The sequence below is a fragment of the Talpa occidentalis genome, unplaced genomic scaffold (genome assembly GCF_014898055.3).
Source record: "Talpa occidentalis isolate TD23 unplaced genomic scaffold, MPIMG_talOcc4v2.1 talOcc4.11, whole genome shotgun sequence".
NCBI classification, from domain to species: Eukaryota; Metazoa; Chordata; class Mammalia; order Eulipotyphla; family Talpidae; genus Talpa; species Talpa occidentalis.
This window is the reverse complement of record NW_023601104.1, coordinates 47,791,212-47,810,304: the sequence shown is the minus strand read 5'-3', so window position 1 is coordinate 47,810,304 and position 19,093 is coordinate 47,791,212. Positions and strand designations below refer to the sequence as shown.

General features: G+C 40.3%; 1 protein-coding gene across 5 annotated transcripts in view; it reads left to right on the top strand.

Moving 5' to 3' along the window:
* The first annotated feature begins 14,280 nt into the window (after nucleotides 1-14,280).
* Nucleotides 14,281-19,093, top strand: part of HECTD1 (HECT domain E3 ubiquitin protein ligase 1) — an 86,115-nt gene continuing 81,302 nt past the window's right edge. For 4 of the 5 annotated variants that reach the window (XM_037503184.1, XM_054689654.1, XM_054689660.1 and 1 more), the window contains exons 1-2: nucleotides 14,281-14,584; nucleotides 15,886-16,150. In XM_037503184.1, the coding sequence (XP_037359081.1) occupies nucleotides 16,011-16,150 (140 nt within the window). In that variant the 5' untranslated portion in view covers nucleotides 14,281-14,584; nucleotides 15,886-16,010. Of the gene's footprint in view, nucleotides 14,585-14,875; nucleotides 14,977-15,885; nucleotides 16,151-19,093 lie in introns of those variants that run through there. The other variant, XM_037503183.2, reaches the window with a different exon arrangement.

Below are 19,093 nucleotides of genomic sequence, written 5' to 3'. Positions count from 1 at the left end.
TCTGGCCTCCCAAATTAGATGTTTGAAGATATTTTCCAAAAAATGAAACAACATTTAACAGTAATTAGAAACCCAAACTGCCAGCACAACCTTTGATTTGGGGGATGTTAACTACAAGTACCCAGGAAGCTGGACACAGTCTCTGGAGCAACGTTGTGGCCTAGCTAGTAAACCCATTCATCACTTGGAGCAAAGTTTGGAAAATGCTTTCCAAGCCACTAATATAAGTAAAGTGAGGCAAAAACAGAGAGTCATAAATCAGTGACTCTTACATTGACCTGAGACTCTATAATTTGTTTACTCAGGTTTATATGCTGACTTCATGCATTTCCACTGTATGTACATTTCTACTGTGAAGGACTGAATTGGATAAATTTTAAAACTTAGAAAAGTTTTGATAAGCCTCAGTGACAATAGAGGAATAATATAAAACTCTGTGTGTGTGTGTGTGTGTGTGTGTATAAACGCATTTTATTAAATAAATACATTGTGCTTCTATAAAGCAATCGCTCTCCATTTCCAAATTTTATGAGCTATGCTTGAGAGCAGAGTGTGCAATATTTTTCTGGGCTTAAGATGTAAAGTGAGGGCCTCCCTGGTGGCGCAAGGGGTTAAGCACAGCACTGTGAAGCAATCCACAGCTTCTACAGCACGAGTTCGATCCCTGGCTAGCCAGGTTGCTCCCCACATGGCGCAGCCTGCTGTCTCGTCTGCCGCTCCCCTCAGCAGTGTATTTCAGTAGATCCACATGTTCTGTTCCCCACTCTTGTCTTTGGTAAATTCTCTCACTTCATGCACCTCTGGCCTGTACCAGCCCTTGTATGCATAAATAAACAAATGTGTTTTTTTTATTTATACAAGAACCGGGGTACAGGCCAGATGTGCAGTGCGCAGGCGGGTGAGAAGATTCAACAAAGACCAGTGGGGAGCTGAACAGGCAGACTGACTGAAATACAGTGCTGAGGGGAGCAGTGGGCAAGACAGGAGAGGTCTGCTGCGCCATGTGGGTAGCTCTGCAGCTGGTGGGGATTGAACCGGCACTGCAGAGGCTGCGGACAGCTTCTCAGCACTGCGCTCAACCACCTGCACCACAAGGGAGGCCCCAATAAATAAACCTTTAAAGGGCCTCCCCGGTGGCGCAGAGGTTGAACACTGGATTGCGAAGCTGCCCGTCAGTCTCTGCAGCACTGGTTTGATCCTCGGCTGCTCCCCGGCTGCTCCCCGGCCACCAGAAGAGGGTCCCAAATGGCGCACAGACCTCTCCTGCCGCCCGCTGCTCCCCTCAGCAGTGTACTTCGGTCCTTCTGCCTGTCCTGCTCCCTGCTCTGGCTCTGATGAATTCTCTCACCCTTCTGCGCTTCTGACTGTATCCAGTGCTTGTATAAAATAAATAAATAAATCTCAATAAATAAATAAATAAATCTTTAAAAAAAAGATGTAAAGTGATATGGTGTTCAAGATCTTGTCCAGTGGACAGGGCTGGTCAGAGTAACCTCCGAGCACCTGCTGTTCCCTGTGATAATAGAGCTGAGCAAACCACTCCTTAGGTTCCTTGTGCGAGTATAGTTCCATGATCAGGTCAACAGCATGGGGACCATCTGTTGTCAAAAATCCGCAAGGCCATTAAGAGAGACATGAGAGTCAGAGAGAGGTACAGTTTTCTGGTCTTGCTGGGAGGAGTTGCAGGGTCCACGAAGTTTAGCAGGTTGTTCTCCAGGATGTGCAGGAATGGGCCTGCTGCCAACTTGAGATTTTCTGCGTCTTCCCTTCGCAGGATGTACAAGGCTGTGAACACAGCTTGCTGTCTAATCATCTGTGCGAACCTTCTCAGTGGAGGGCTGTCATTTGGAGGCCTCATCTTATCATCTTTATTTTTTAAGTCTAGATGGGCCATTCTTCGAGGTATATACAGGGACTGACTCTTACATACATACTGAAATTCCTCTAAAGGGGTCCTTTCTCAGGTCTCCTGACCAATGTAGACCCTCATAACATCCCCCAGTGTTAGATTTTGGATTAGGGAATTATAGGACTTTTTCCCTGTCCCAAGGAACAACGTTCTATCACCCCTGTTATAAACAGTATTCTGAAAAAGAAATATTAACAGCAAACATCCTACAAAAACTAAGCACCAGTGAGTTTCAAAATTATTTTATTCCCTCTAAGGAATATGTGTGCATGTATAGAATCATGTTGTACATTCTGCCTTACAGCTTTTATCTCTTACCTCTGATATTATGGTCTTTGTTTCCTTCTCTCTCATCTTGTCTTTGCTTACCTCTACCCCTTTCTTTTTCTTATATTCTCTTTGTTTTGTGAAAGAACAAATACATCTCAGCCTCAAAAACAGCATATGATGAGAAAAAGGATCATTTAGTCATTAAGAGCAGATTCTGGATCCATATGCATTCAAATTCATTCCCAGCTCTACCACTCCTTCAGACAAATTACCTAACTTCTCTGTGCTGAATTTTCCTATCAGCAAAATGGGATGCAGATAATAATAGTTGCTATTTCTTAAGGGTGTGGAATAGATTGAGAGCATAATTAAAGCATTTAGATCATAGTTAAAACATACTTGACACATGATAAGTGCTAATATATTTTAGATCTTCTTTATTAAGAGCTTCTCTTTCAATGTTTGCATGTTTTAAAATACGGCAATTTCTTTCTGGCTGTTTCCTTTGATATCCTAACTCCTTGATCTTTCTTTTCCGGTAGGCTTCTTCTTCCTCTTCTCCTCCCTCTTCTTATTGCCATAAATTCTTCTACTCTTCTTCCTTCTCTTATGTGTCTATTCCTTCCCCATTTCCTTAGCATTCACTGTAGACACAAGCCATAACAGCCTCAATTCCCACCCAAAGTCGTTGTCAATACCTTGGGCCTGTCGCCATTTCAATTAGCTCAGCTCAGGCTCTCAATCAGATTGTGTCCTTGGCTAGAGACACACCATTATGAGTGGCACAATGCCTCAGCAGCCCCAGAAATGATTCGCCCAAGGGAGCCCCAGAGTAAGGCTGACTTCTGAATTTCTCCATAATTGTGAGTCCAGGCACACCACAGGGACTGGACTATTATTGTATTTTTGTGTCATTTTTATTTATTTTTTATTTTTTTATTTTTGAGGACTAACTCTATTCTTGGGTCACAGAACAAAATCACTGGCATTAGGGAAGGGAAAAGAAACACAGTAGGACTGGCCAGGCACAGAAAAGGTACCCTATGAATAGTTATTATTAATTAATGGCAACTGCGGGAAGAAACAATCAAGAAGTTTGAGTTCTGTATTTCTGTCAACCAAATTACCCCAAAATTTGTGGCATAAAACCACAACAATCACTTGTTAGTGCTGTCATATTATTATTATTATTATTATTATTATTATATCTGATCATTCTGGGGATTGCTAGGCTGTGTCATGCAATTGAAGTCAAATGGTGCCTGGATACTGTCCTGTCAAAGATTTCTCTCAAATGTCTGGTGACAAATGCAGTTGATGTTGTCAGCTGAGACCTCAACAGGGCTGTTGGCCAGAACACATACATAGGCACTTACATACACTGGGTTTCTTCAGCATGGTAGCTGAGTTCTGAGGACAAATGTCTCTGTAGAGAACCATGCAGAAGCTGCAGTGCCCTTTTCAAATGTAGCTTTAGAAGTCATACACCATCACTATGACACATGTTGTGGCACACTCCATTCCATGGAGGTAAATCACCAAGGCCAGCCCATATTGCAGAGAAGGGGGATTAGAATCCAGCTCTTGATGGGAAGACAGTCAAAGAATTTGCTTTGCACACATATTTTAAAACCACCAGTTCTCCAATTCTGGGTGTCTTCAGATATTTGCAGTCTGCCAGCTAGGGTACTGTGTTTCCACAATTAAAGGAATTGCTGGTATGTTCCCTTTGAATTTCCAGGCCCCTGGCACCTTCTCCTTAGTACAGGATGACATATAGACACCTCATTTTCCTTACTGTCTTTCATAATGACCTTTCATATCATTGTGAGACTCCTTGTATGTATAATTAAATTTATTTTTCTCTTGCAGAAAAATGTCACAGAGTGTACCTCCTTATTAGGCAAGTTTTTCTCAGGTCTGTGGGTCCACCCTTTCTACTTGGGTGTGTCAAGCCTGATAATTTCTAGAGGAGAAATGTGTTTCCATGTACAACAGAAACTAGCCTTGATTAATATGTAACAAATTCACCTTAATTATTAAATTCTCCTAGAAAGAATCTATCCTAAGGGGAAATATAAAATAAGAAAAAATTATGTAATAAACAAAGCATTTAGTCTTCTGGTTATTTCTGAAGAGGAGGAATAGAGCAGGATGTGACCAGAGAGGCACACAGGGGGTTTCTAAGAGGCAATGTTTTATTTCTTAAATTGGAAGTGAATATTCAGCTGCTCTTTTTATAACTAATCTTTAAGCTGTTCACAAATGCTTTGTATACCATTTATATTTGATATTAATCACTTTAATGTAAAAAATTTTTTATTCTAAAATATCTATGCTTCAGGGCCTCCCTGGTGGCGCAAAGGGTTAAGCACCACACTATGAAGCTGTCCGAAGCCTCTGCAGCACGAGTTTGATCCCTGGTCGGCCAGGGAGCAACCCACATGGCGTAGCAGACCTCTTCTGACTCACCCGCTGCTCCCCTCAGCAGTGTATTTCGGTCAATCTGCCTGTTCTGTTTCCCACTCTGTCTCTGGTGAATCCTCTCACTCCCTCCATCTCTGGCCTGTATCCCAGCTCTTGTACGCATAAATAAATAAATCTTTTTTAAAAACAAACAAACAAATAAATAAATAAATAAAATATCTGTGCTTCAAGTTCTAGTCATTTCAGTGTTATTTATAATAACAATAGTATGTAATGAAAGCAATTTGATGGAATAGTTAAAGTGAATATTGGTTTAACTATCTGCTGAATGGAATATTATTCAGCTATCTAAAATATGATTATATAGTACTATGATGGGGAAAAGATTATGATAAATTACAAAAAAAAATCATGTCTTATAACAGTAACTTATAACACGACTACAACCATGTAAGCAAATCAAATAAGAATGTATAGTTCTTTTAACATCATGATTCTTTTTAACAAAAGATATTATGAATGTTTTTCCCCTTGCTTTTTATTCCTTAATTTTCTTTGGTCTGGTTACATTATTTTAAATAAACCTTTCATTAGAAAAAGAAAAATAAGATTTTTCCGAAAAGCATTTTTTGCCTCATTACAAATTAATATTTATAACAAGAAATTGCACTGGTTCCTGAGGTTTTATAGAGGGAGAAGCTTCCGTCGAAAACAATAAAAAGTCAAAAAACAACATCTTTCATTCACATGTTTCTAAGCAGCCTCTCAGTCTCTGTAGCGCAGAGAATGAAATACTTGTGCTAAGTTTCAGTTGCTTGCCAGGAGTTGAGTTCCTCCTTCTTTTAGTTCCCGTCATTGGCCAATCTGCCTTTCCATCACCAACGATCTCCAGTATCTTGGTCACACACACCTCACAGCAAGAAGCTGACTAATCCTAAGGCTGGCGTGGTGTACTAGGCAACCTTTCACACAGTGCCCACTGCTACCCATTACACAATACATTTGACTGGGAACGACAAATGCCATGGTTTACATTTGACTCCAGTCACCTTGTCAGTGCCAGCAGCTGAAGCGTGTAAACATCACCCACTGTCTTTAGAAAGACTTTGACATTATGTTCTCGGCTCCCTAATGTTGTGTAACATGAGGGAATGGGGAGTTGAGGGGGGGTGGACCTATGAGAGAGAATCAGAAGTAGATAGGGGTAGTAGTCACTTTCATCTTTATTTCTAATATGAATAAAAAGCTGGACACTTAGGGGTTGTAGCTACAAATAAATTATTCTTAAGATTTAGAATTTAAGAACTAGAACAAATAAACTAATCAAAACTAAACTCTGTTTCTGTGACTCTATCAATAAGAAATAAATCTCTCACAGAGGCAGGAACATTATTGTTAAAAAAATCTGTTATAATTTCATTAATGTTACAATACAGAATGCATTTGACCAAAGAAATCACTATGAAAAGAAGTTTCTCTGACTTGTTTCATAACACTGCAAGCTACCTCTTCAAAAAACTCTGCAGCCATGACCAGGTTACGGGGTAAAAGAGAACAGGATTTTAACAATGATTTATTATGAGACTAAACATTACCTTACCCAGATTGTTAAATCTGTGGGCATGTTCAGCACCTATAATTCGGTGCACTTACTGAACTTAGATTAGTTATTTTTAGTCTTCCAGTTCCCCTGTGTACATAGTGTGATACTATCACTAATATAAAGGCCACATGCATTTTTTGTTTCTTAGTAAGAAAGAGCACTAGTAAAAAGACAAAGGATTTTCAGCTAAAGCAAATAAGAAGAGCCAACTAAAACTTATTTTGCATGGGAAAGAACAGCAAAATATATTTCATTCTAATTTGGTTATAAAGAACATGCTTTAAATAAGTGTAAGAAAGTAAGACAAAGGCTAGCCAACCATTGATTAAGTAGGATCGTATGGAAATTGATGCAATATTTAATAGAGATTACAGTCCTGTCAATCTAGTTGCATTTCTTCAATAATGAGGACACGTTCCTTAGGATAAGTATCTTTGTAGAAGTTTGAATCATAGCAGTATATGCTAACAAGATCATGTACTTTGCCTTGTTCTTTCTTTAATATGCAGGAATCATCATGGTCAGAATCCTGTGTTGAAGGTGCTTCCAAATTGAACAGGAGCAAAAGGCCAAAACTTTACCTTTAATGAATCACCAACAACTGTCTGATTGTCTAGGTGTAATTGGTATCCCTGCTAAAATTCAATCCTTAAATGTCTATAGTGAAAAATTTCACCTTTATCCCTAGGAATACAGATATAATTTTCAACATTATCTTATTATTTAAGAAATAATAAAACAGCCAAAATAGATTTTATGGGCCGCTGGGCTGCACATTCTAAATGGTGGTGGTTCTGGCTCTTTAAAATTAATACTCAGGGCCTCCCCTGGTGGCGCAGCAGTTGAGCGCTGGGCTGCGAAGCTGCCTGCAGCCTCTGCAATGCTGGTTCAATCCCTGGCAGCGGCGAGGGTCCCATATGGAGCAACAGACCTCTCCTGCTGCGCATGCTGCTCCCCTCAGCAGTGTATTTCCTCAGTCTGCCTGTTCTGTTCCCCGCTCTGGCTCTGGTGAATTCTCTCACCCTCCCGTGCTTCTGACTGCACCCAGTGCTTGTATGAATAAATATATCTTTTAAAAAAAATTAATACTCAATTTTTTCAGAATCACTTCCAAGTGAATATTATTTTCTTCCCAAAAATCAAAACAGAAAAAAGTGATAGGAAGCATAGACCTTACATCCAGGAAACAGGAGACTAAGACAACTTATTAATTCTACCCTGAAGACTCAAGCCTTTCTTTTTCCCATTTTGCTCCCTCCCTCCTTTCCTTCCTTCCATCGTTTTTTCTTTTCCAATTTAATTTCAAATAACTGGCTCACTGAGGTATTCTAATCCCTATACTGGGCTATAGCTAGATTTTTACAAATAAATTTAATTGAGGAATGTTGTCATGATATTGGGAATAATATTGAGATTATTCTTTTAGTTATATTTTCTTTTAGAAATGTACCTAGAAAAAATTTGCAAGTTGAAGGATTTTTTTAAAAGTACATTGCAAATACCAATAGGTCATCTAAAGTAGCCTTCATGTTTATTTATTCTCAGCCATTTTCTCTCTATTGTTGAAATACTAGTCTATAATATTATAAAGGTTTTGACCCTTTTTGACATTAGCTGCTACACTGTAATTAATAAGAGTGCTTTTCTCTTCGTAGTAGGAACTATACTTTCAGAGAGTGGTACATTTGAAATCAGCAGTCAAATACTGCCAGATGCTATTCTCTCTACTTTTGGGTTAAGGAAATTGAAGACCAGGTCATCACTAAATGACTTAATCCAGATTATGAAATTTGTCAATGGACTAAAAACCAATAGGAGATGCTAGGAGTTTTGATTCATAACCCATCAGACTTTTTACTAATATACATTGCTTTAGATAATTGCAATATTAAAAAAAAAAACCAAAACATTGAAAGGGGAAATATCTGAAGGACATAACACATGTGAACTCAGTATTTTGAAATTTTTCATCAACTTGAAATAGTACACGATATAAAGAGAATACTGGAAAAAGTAAAATACACACATAAACATAAAAGGCAGTATTTTTTTTCACATTTTATTTAAATTTTATTTTTTATATTCCCCATACAATTACAACCCCCTTATTTTGACCCCCCACCCCCCAGCCCCATAGAGTGTCTCTGGTTCATAGTTTTTTGTTGATTTTGATATTTTCTTTCTTATAGTTATTCTTTTTCCTGGTCCCTTATTTAAGTTTTCTAGATTCCTGCTATGAGTGAGACCATCCGGTATTTTTCTTTTTCTTTCTGGCTTATTTCGCTGAGCATGATCCCTTCCAGTGCCATCCATGTTGCTGCAAATTGCATGTGTTTAACTTTTTTGAATGCTGAGTAATATTCCATGGTGTATATGTACCACATCTTCTTGATCCAGTCATCTATTTTTGGACATTTGGGTTGTTTCCAAAGCTTAGCTATTGTAAACAGTGCTGCTATAAACATAGGGGTGCAGGTGCTCTTTGGAATGGATGTTTCTGTGTCCTTTGGGTAAATACCTAGGAGTGGAATTGCTGGATCATATGGAAGCTCTATGTTTAGTAGGTCCAGAAATCTCCACACAGCTCTCCATAGTGGTTGGACCAGTTCGCACTCTCACCAACTGTGCAGGAGAGTTCCTTTTTCTCCACAACCTCGCCAACATTTGTTGTTGCTAGTTTTTTTTAATATGTGCCATTCTCACTGGTGTAAGATGGTATCTCATGGTAGTTTTGATTTGCATTTCCCTGATTACAAGTGATGTTGAACATTTTTTCATATGCCTGTTGGCCATTTGCATTTCCTCTTCAGAGAAGTTTCTTTTTAGCTCTTCTGCCCATTTTTTGACTGGATTATTTTCTTTGTTTTTGTTGAGTCTCATCAGCTCTTTGTAATCAGTCCTTTATCATTAGTGTTGTGTGCAAAAATGTTCTCCCAGTCGGTGGGGTTTCTCTTTGTTTTTGTTATTGTCTCTTTTGCTGTGCAGAAGCTCTTTAATTTGATGTAGTCCCAGCTGTTTATCTTTGCCTTTCACTATCACTGCTTTGGGTGATGTGTCTGTAAAGATGTCTTTGATGTGCATATCATGTAGTGTTTCGCCTATATTTCCTTCTATGTAGAAAATACAATTCTTTACAGAAGATAGTTTCTAGACAGTTTTCTATTGAATAAATTTTTTAAAAACCAGATCCTACTGTTTTTAAACTAAGGTTATAAAGTATACTATTACTTCATTGAAGTATGCTAATAAAAAATAACAACCTTTTAATTAATTAGCAAGAATAATTTCCTTTGGACAAAGGGCAGAGAATGTTTATAAAGAATTAGCAAATTATATAAGAGCTTTTTTATTTTTAGCCCTGGAAAAAATTTTGTTTTTTGTTATTTTGTTATTTTGTTTTTTGGCTTTGCTAGCAAGGAAAATATAATGTGCAAAATGAATCTTGTAAAAAATTGTGAAAGTTCTAGAATTTACTTTTTTTTTTTAATAGAGGCATGTTTTTTATTTATTTATTTATTTATTTATTTAGTTAGTTAGTTAGTTAGTTTGTTTGTTTTGTCTATACATGCACTGGGTACAGTCAGAAGCACGGGAGGGCGAGAGAACTCACCAGAGTCAGAGCAGGGAGCAGAGCAGGCAGAAGGACCGAAGCACACTGCTGAGGGGAGCAGCGGGCGGCAGGAGAGGTCTGCGCGCCATGTGGGACCCTCCTCCGGTGGCGGCCGGGGAGCAGCCGGGGATCGAACCGGCGCCGCAGCCGCGGGCAGCTTCGCAACCCAGCGCTCAACCGCCGCGCCACCTGGGAGGCCCTAGAATTTACTTTTAAGTACCTCATTTTTTTAACCTTTAAAAAAGAAGAGTGATTCCTAGAAAACAGCATCACTAAGAATTGTCATCTCAAGTTAAACTGTCTTTTTTCCCCAGCTTTTAATTTTGAAATAAGTTGAGACATTTTGAAAAAATTTCAATTTGTTTTCTGGTTTAGGTGGCAGAAGTGAGAGGAGGAAGGGAACACCATTTGGAAAGTGTCACAATAAAATGCATAAGTAGTGCCTTGGCTGAGGCCTACCACCTTCAGAAGTTAACCCCTGGCAAAACTGGCCACTCTGCCAAGCAGAAGAGAAAGTATAAGTGGAGTGCCAACCTTAAATAAAAGATGAAATACCACCGGAAACAGTTGAATGCGGCATCTTAAACTTGTATATCAAAGTTTCAGTTATGGATTCTGGGATTAAACCCAAGAGGACAGTTTCAGCCCATCCTAAGGATTTCAATGATTAGTTGTGGAAATAAATGTTCTGGTGTAAAAAAAAATAATAATAAATACATAAAACAACTTTTAAAGGTTTCAAAAAATAAAAATTAAAATAGTCCCTACATACTGTACATCCTTCATGCAAACGTGCCCAGATGTCATTTTTGGGATGCCATAATTGAAATAAATGAATTTCAAGAAAGCATTTGGAAAGATTTCCTTTAAAAACTTAGGGACAAGGGCCTCCCCGGTGGCGCAGCGGTTGAGCGCTGGGTTGCGAAGCTGCCCGCAGCCTCTGCAGCGCCGGTTTGATCCCCGGCAGCTCCCCGGAGTTCCTCCGGCCACCAGAGGAGGGTCCCACATGGCGCACAGACCTCTCCTGCCGCCCGCTGCTCCCCTCAGCAGTGTACTTCGGTCCTTCTGCCTGCTCTGCTCCCCGCTCTGGCTCTGGTGAATTCTCTCACCCTCCCGCGCTTCTGACTGTACCCAGTGCTTGTATAAATAAATAAAACAAATAAATAAAAATAAAAAATAAATCTTAAAAAAAAAAAACCTTAGGGACAAATCCATTCATTCTGTACTGCAAGGTTCCATTTTTTAAATATTCATAATATTGTCACCTATTAAATATATTAAAATTTGTATTGCTGAGGAGAATCTAAATGGGCAAGTGATAAAGCAGTTAGATGAAGTCATCATCACCCGAACAGCCATACTCAGAGAATGTAATTTAATGGGTAAATAACTGCTTCATGAGAAGTTTATGATACACCATATCACAAACTTGGGCCATATTCCCCCCAACACTTATATCCAATTCACTATTATTACATTAGAGTTTGGAGGGATGTCTGATATGTTGTACTATCCAATCAGGATTCAAAGAGATTGTATTGAGAAAAAAACCAATTAGATGAATTTCAATTAATCTAAGCATTAAGGATGAAACTATTAATTGCTAAATCAATATGAAAGGAAAGCTGGCTTGATATTTCAGGGAACTCCGTGTGAGCCAAAAAAAAATGATTTGACTACCACTTTCCCAACCCAAAGCAACGACTACATGCCTCTAACCTGGTCTGTCCACATTTGACGCATAAGCATAGGAATCACTTAATGAATGTTAAGAGAAGGATAAAGCAGTTTAAGAAAGATAAAGCAGTTGAAGGATAAAGGATAAAACAGTTGAAGAGACTGGATTTGTTTTGCCTGGAGGTGAGACATGGAAAGAAGAGCAGAAGACCCTTTTGTTCAAGACCCTTTATAGATTGATTCCAACTAATCTCAATGATCTTTTCTGGTCACTAACTCCACCCTAGGTTCCAGGCAGATTTAATTTCCACTGTTCCAAAATGGTTGACCATACTCTTTCATACCCAGATTCTCTCAGAAGTTAAGAGAAGCCAGGGACACTTGTAGTTCACATCAAAAGTTGAAGAAATACCCAAACAGACGTTTTGTAGTATGTTTGAAATGCTTCCAAATAACAAAGCTTTTGATACATACATTTTTTTAAAGTATATCTTTAAAGTATATTATAGTCATTAATTTTGTGGGTAGAAAGAGGGTGATATAGACCATGATGTTAGAGAATAAAGGGAAATATACCTTAAAACATTAAAAAAAGTGCAGCTGTTTCTTAAACTTTTCTATTTTCCGTTAATAGTATTATCATGTTCCCAGCTTCTGAGTCCTCTCTGTAGATTAAAATAAAAAAATTTGAAGTTAATCATTTAAATTCTGATACATTTAAAAATTTATATTAATATTTATTTCTTCTCCATTCTTTTTGCCAATAACTAGGCCCTTTATCCACTATCCAAGCCCTTCAACAACCTTCCAGTTAAAATCCTTGTCATCCTTGCCATATAAATCTTCCTAAGACTTTAATTTTTCCACTCAGCATTCTTCTAATCTAGAATTTGTTATTTACCTCAATGCAAATTCTGCATCTGCATTCAAGGTCAGCTTACTTTAGCCCCAACCTTTTTCTTTCTTTTCACTTAAGGCTGTGTTTTTGTTTTATTTATTTCTCTTTTAAAGATTTATTTATTTATGCATACAAGAGCTGGGGTACAGGCCAGAGATGTGGGGGGTGAGAGGATTCACCAGAGACAGAGTGGGTAACAGAACGGGCATACTGACTGAAATACACTGCTGAGGGGAGCAGTGGGCTAGACAGGAGAGGTCTGCTGCACCATGTGGGTTGCTCCCTGGCCTGCAGGGGATCTAACTGCAGCAGAGCCCTGCGAATTGCCCAATAGTGTGGTGCTTAACCCCTTAGGCCACCAGGAAGGCCCTTGTTTTGTCTTTTAAAGATTTATTTATGCAGACAAGAGCTGGGGTGCAGGTCAAAAGTATGTGTGGGGGGAGGCGGGGGAGGTGAGAGGATTCACCAGAGACAGTGCAGAGCAGTATACCTTGCTAGATCTGCCTGTTTTGTTTTGTTTTGCTGGTGGCACAAGTGCTTTCCTTTGTCTCAGAAGATATCAGGCTTTGCTTGTATTCTTTCCTCTCCTTTGCAGTGTCCACATTCTACCCATTCTTCAAAGTCCAGAAATAATGCCACCTCCTCCTCAATGGTTTCCCTGCCAGCTCCAAGTCACGGTCATTTCTACTAAATCATTATTCGCATGTGTTATAGTTTTGACAAGATAATGCAAGGTTCTACCCTTTTCTCCTGATTTGATTGGTTAATAGGAGACCTAAAAACCTATGGGACTTGTATTTTCCAAAATACTAGTTCTTCGAACATATGCAGCATCTGCTCTGATTGACAGGTCCTACCTTAAAATACTATCAGTAATATTCATTATTGTTTTCAAAATTTAAAAAGCCCCAGTACAGGGGGAGGGTCTGGGGCAGAGGTTTACTCATCCCACAAACCAAGATTCACTTTTTTTTTCCCTTAAAAAAAAAAAAAAGCTATAGCCACGTTTGTGGTTAATTTTATCCCAAATACCTCCCAGGAAGTTCTACAAACAGGCATATTTTATTTCCAGTGCTCGTGAAATAAAACACTGGACGGGAACAACCACGACGCCCCGGTGGCCACAAGCCACAGGCAAGAGTCAAGAGATCCCAGCGCTGCCGCTTCCCGGGGCCACCGTGGGGCCTGGACGGCCGTTTCCCGGCGCCTCAGTTCTCTCATCTGTGCGATGGCGATATTACTCACTATTTACTCCCAGGCTTGTGGTGAAAGCCTTTCTGTGTGGCGGACCGTGGGCGGTTTGCCTCCCAGGACCGAAGGGAGGCGCCCATCCTCCCGCCGAGCACTTCCGCGCCCGAGGAGGGTGGCGGGCGGGAGGGGAGAGCTCGTGGCGGGGTACGCGGCGCCTGGGCCGGGTCCTCGGTGGGGACAGGCCGGGCGGCAGTCGAGACGCCCCGTGTGGGGGCCTTCAAGGAGCAGGGGGGGAGTGTGTGTGTGTGTGTGTGTGTATGTGTTTGTGTGTCCCTCGTGCAAGACCAGCTGAGCGCGCGTGCACCGCTGTGCGCGGGGTCCTGGGAGCGCGCCCGGACTGACAGAGAAACGAGAAGGCGCCAGGACGGCCGAAAAGCGACACCGTCTAGGCCGGGAGCCGGAGGCCCGGGGGGCTAGCGCGCCCGGGTAGGGGCGGCGACGCGGCCGCCGGGCGCCCTGGTCGGCTCCCCACGCAGCCGCTCGACCCGTCTCCGCAGCGCCCCACGTGGCGGCCGGCGGGGTCGCCGCCAAGAGCGAGGCTTTGCGCCGCCTCAGCCGAGCTCCGCTGCCCTCCGCGGCTTCCCCGCCCGGCTTCGCCCGACCCGCCTCCCTTCCCCTCCCGGATCGCGATGGACGCGGCCTCCCCCAGCCGCCGCCAGCTGCTCCGCGCGGGCCACTGAGCTGCGGGCCTGAGGAGCCGCGTGTCGGGGACAGACGTGTGCTCGCCGCCGCCGCGGCCGCTCGGGGAACCTCTCGCTTCCCTGTCACCAGGTCCCCGCGCAGGAAGGGGAGGGACGAGGCGCGGCTTTTCCTGTGCCGCCTGCCCGGCTCGACCTGCGCGGCCTGCGGCTTCCTGGGAACTCGAGGGCCGCGGCTGGGCCTGGCTCCGCCCGCGGCCTGCTTGGAGCTGGACCGGAGCGGTTTGGGGCACAGGCCCTGGTAAGAGTCTGAGGGGCCGGGGGGCGGGAGCGCCTCGGCAGCCACAGGAGCCGAGACGGGGGCCGGGATCCGCGACGCCGGACGGCGGACTAGGAGCGCGACAGGGGCCCGGGGCGAGGTCGACGGGGTTGCTGCCGACTCACTCTTTGTTTCTCTCCCCCGGCCCTGCGTGCGGCCGGGCCGGGTTTGCCCAAGCGAGAGCCGAAGTCGGGCCCCCCCCTTGCCCTTGAGAAGGGTTCGCCGCCTGGCCGGGCCTGGGACGTCCCACCGGGCCTCGGAGTTCTAGGCGCCGCTCCCGGGAGACCCGCCGCCCTACCCGGCCCTGCGGCCTCCGCTCGGGTACCAAGACTTGCTGCTTCTCCTCCATAGCCTCCCCCTCCTCCTAGGCACAGGTAGCCAACTTAGCGGGGTCTGGTGTCTGGAAACCTGAGCTTGGGGCCTGAGACTCTCGCCTCGGGCGCGGAGGGCCTGGGGTGTTGGGTCATCCCTCCTGGTCGCCGCCGTTGGGTGCCCACCGGGATCCGCGGCTGGGTTCACACCTGAAGCCAGGTTACGTGGGGCCCAAAGCTGCTCTCTGTCTGGGGGCTTGGGAGCTTTTGTGATGACTTGACTGTTGGGGCTTTTTCTCTGTTTTGTTTTTCATTTCACCAAATGTCCCATTCTGTGTGGATGGGGAAAGAAGGCCGTCGATTGGCCTGTATTCGGAGCCATAACGTAGCATTTACTTTTCGCATTTCTTTTTAAAGTTTTTAGAAGAGTTGCCAGGACTGCTAAAATTCCTGAGTCTTTACTCATAGGTCGTGTATGTAGTTATCGATTGTTTGGGTATCTTAAGAATAGTAATAAGTAAATTGAGAAGTCAGCAGACTTTGTGAAATTGGAAGTAATTTTAAAGGAGAAACTTAATTTGGAAGATTGGATCAAAGTGCTTAGAGTCTCAAAATATTGACTAACGCTTATCTGAAGATCAGTTTTGGGTAGAGAGGGGCAGTTTTGGTTAGCGAGGGGACGGGAAAGAAGTTTGCTGGTAGAAAAAGAACCTTTAGTAATGTGTTCTTTTGCCTTTTGGCACAGACGTTAGTGATAGCAGTAGTGGGATCCGAAGCTTTGACTGTCTTTGACAAAGACAGCTCTGGTTTCCAGTTAAGCAGCAACCTAATCAGCTTATGTGTTCTTGTGCAAACTGTTTTGTTTTTTAGTATGGTACATGAACGTTAAACTCGCAGAATAAGGAAAGTTGAAAAACTTCATCAAACACTATCCAAACATACTTACGATTTTTTTTTTTTTCTAATTTCTAGGAGGACACCACGAAAACTTGGTTCCAGCCGATGTGGAAGAAAAAAATTATAAACTCAAGCTGATTAGTCCTGGATGTTTAAAGTCCTGTACTTTTTTAATTTAATCAAAGGCTTTTTAAAGAACCATGGCAGATGTGGATCCGGATACATTGCTAGAATGGCTACAGATGGGACAAGGAGATGAAAGGGACATGCAACTAATAGCCCTTGAACAGCTATGCATGCTGCTTTTGATGTCTGACAACGTGGATCGTTGTTTTGAAACGTAAGTACATCCCTTCATCATCTTCCTTTGGGGCTGCTGTAGTCACATCTGTTTTCCAGCCATTTGCTGACTTCATCTTGTGTAGAATTTTCTTCAGTGAGTTTTAAAACTGTTCTTTTTTAAAGTTTCTGTAGTTTTGCCATTTGCACTTCTCAGAAACAAAAACTGTCAGGTGAAGTTAACTCCAGTAATTATAATTGTGATGACACAAATATGTAATTGATGGAAATTATTAGGAAATACTAATTTTAACCCATAGCTTCGTTGATTCATTTTAAAAATATGTCATAATACAAATATTTATCTTCTTTCAATGTAGCTATTTCAGGTTGGCTTGAAATTGACATGAAAATAAACATAATAATGAACATGTTTACAGCTGTCCAATTCTTATTTAGTATTGTCAAATACAGTGTACTTTGTTAAAGCAAATCATCGGTTTCTAAATTTCACATTGGAGGGTATAAGTGTGATGTTACCCATGTAGCATACCTTTCAGAATAGGAGAAACAGATTTTGAAATTTAGAGAGTTTATAAATAATTTATTCAGATATGAATTTTATTCATAAAGTAATTTTTATATAGTGTAAAATTTATGCAAAATATGGAAGAGAATTCACTAATATTTCGGCCATTGATACCATGTTTTTCTTTCTATGTGATACTTCCCCAGATAAACATTCTTCTGAATGCAGAATGTGTTTGTTTTTTACTAGTTTATATTTCCATAATTTTGCATCCCAGTATAAAGTAAGGAAAAACTCAGATGTTTCTGCATTTGTTTTAATGCCAATATGAGGCAACTAGAAAATGAGATGTTGACATAAAATTTGGTGTAGATTTCTTTGATGAGGGAATAAAGGTTGTTACTAAATTGACTAAATAGTATTTTTAATTGTCTTGATTTTGAATGCATAATTAAGATGAATCAATAAATGGATAACTATTATTAGTTGTAGATCCCATTAAAACAATACTGTTAAAATAAAGGTCCTTATAAACAATGTTTCTTAAATAGCCCATTTATTTCAACTAGTTTTTGTTATTGATAAATTTTGAGTACATAAGAATAATTTAGCCTCTCTCGACACTTGTTTTAACAGGATTCATAAAAAAAAAGTGCAGTTTACATTTTTGACGTTCATATAAATATTTGGTGGTTTTCATTAATCTGAGAATTATTTTTGGTATTTTAAAAATTAAGTCATACTTACCATTCAAATCATCCAACATTTCATATTTTCTGTTAACTGCTAGCATATAGTAGAGGTATTTGTTATGGCATTTTAGTATATGTGCTGCCGAAGCGAGCACTTTGTTATGGCATTTTAAAAAGTGTTACTACATTTAAGCAATTAAAGGGAAATTTTAAAATGTTAAATTTATCCCTATATAAAATCCTACTATGCTAACACAATGATTACTCTCCACATTTTCCCTTCCAGACTGTATATTTAGTACAATATGAGAGAGAAGATAAAATTAAAATCAGATATGTTTATATTTTTTATTTACAAAAGTGAAGGTACAAGAGTATTTCAAGTTAGAATGGTTAACCCTGTTTCATGTAGCATACTAATTATTTGTCTATGGAAAACACATTTGATTAAATTTGTTACAATTTTGTTTATAGACTTTCAGATTGCTTTCTTCATTCTATAGCCATACTTTCTTATTGACATAGGGAAAAATTGTCTTGGTCCCTTTAAACAAGAGAGGCTGCATGGAGAGGTGGAAAGAATGGGTTGTTGCAAAAGAGACCTGGGTTCAGATTCTTGCTCTGTTTAGTCTCTCCAAATCTTACTTTATTCCTCTGTATCTTATTTTGGTAGGCTCCTTGGGAGAATTAAAGAAATGAATGTATATGAAAAGTGTTTTGAATAAAGTGAACTACCCATTTATGTCATTATTATTACACATCTAATTTGAGTTTTATTTGGGGACCTTATTTAATGAAACTGAATTGATTTTGGAGAGTCTTTTACAATTCTTTGAAACAGTCAAAAGAAAGCAATGTAATGTTGTGTTTTGAGTGTTAGTGATTATTTCCCATACCAACTTGATTTCATAAGAATAGTTAAACTGAATAAAATAAAAGTTGTTTATATGTTCAGACATACTTTTGCCCTTTTAGCTTATATTAATAGTTTTATGTCTGATTGTCAGGAAAGGCAGGCAATATGGTAGAAATGATGGCCTTTGGAATAGAATAGACTGTCGAGTTCAGATTTTTGTGAAGATCAGTTGGGATAGTACATGTGAAATACATAAAATAGTGCCTTCACGTAACAGTTAAGTACTTCTTTTCTTTTAACTTAGAACTATATAATGTCCACTTTTTTGTATCAGTTTTAACAGACTTTTTAAAGTTAAAGAATACACATTTATTGTGAAGCTGTGATATTTCAGATTAATATCTTACCAAGGTAATGTTTTAGAAACAAATCCAAGTTCAAAGTTAGTTTTTGCTTTTGCCTGTGATGTTATTGAGTTAAATTTAATACAAGTTATAAATTTAATGAGTTATAAATGAGTACTTTTACATTCATATCAAACTAGATGCTCATCATACATTTTAAGGTGATAAATCCTGAACAATTGTAGATGCTGTTATTAATAAATCTTTATACTTAATGTAATTGTTAATATAATTTAAGTTCTGAGAAGAATCTCATCTCTCTACCACATCTACAAAATGGACTATTAGAGGTAGTGCTTTCAGGTGCTGGAAGTTTTATTTAAAAAAATGTTTAATTATGAGGGCACAAACTGATAGACAGTAAAAAGTAAGTCTCACTTTACTATATACCCTGGCAATGTCTTCTCTCCAGAGGCAACTACTTAGTGTATCCTTGAGGGATTCCAAGGAAACTGTGTCTCTATTTTTTCAAATGTGAGAATGCTATGCTGACCAGAACAGATATAGTCTCTGCCCTTATTGT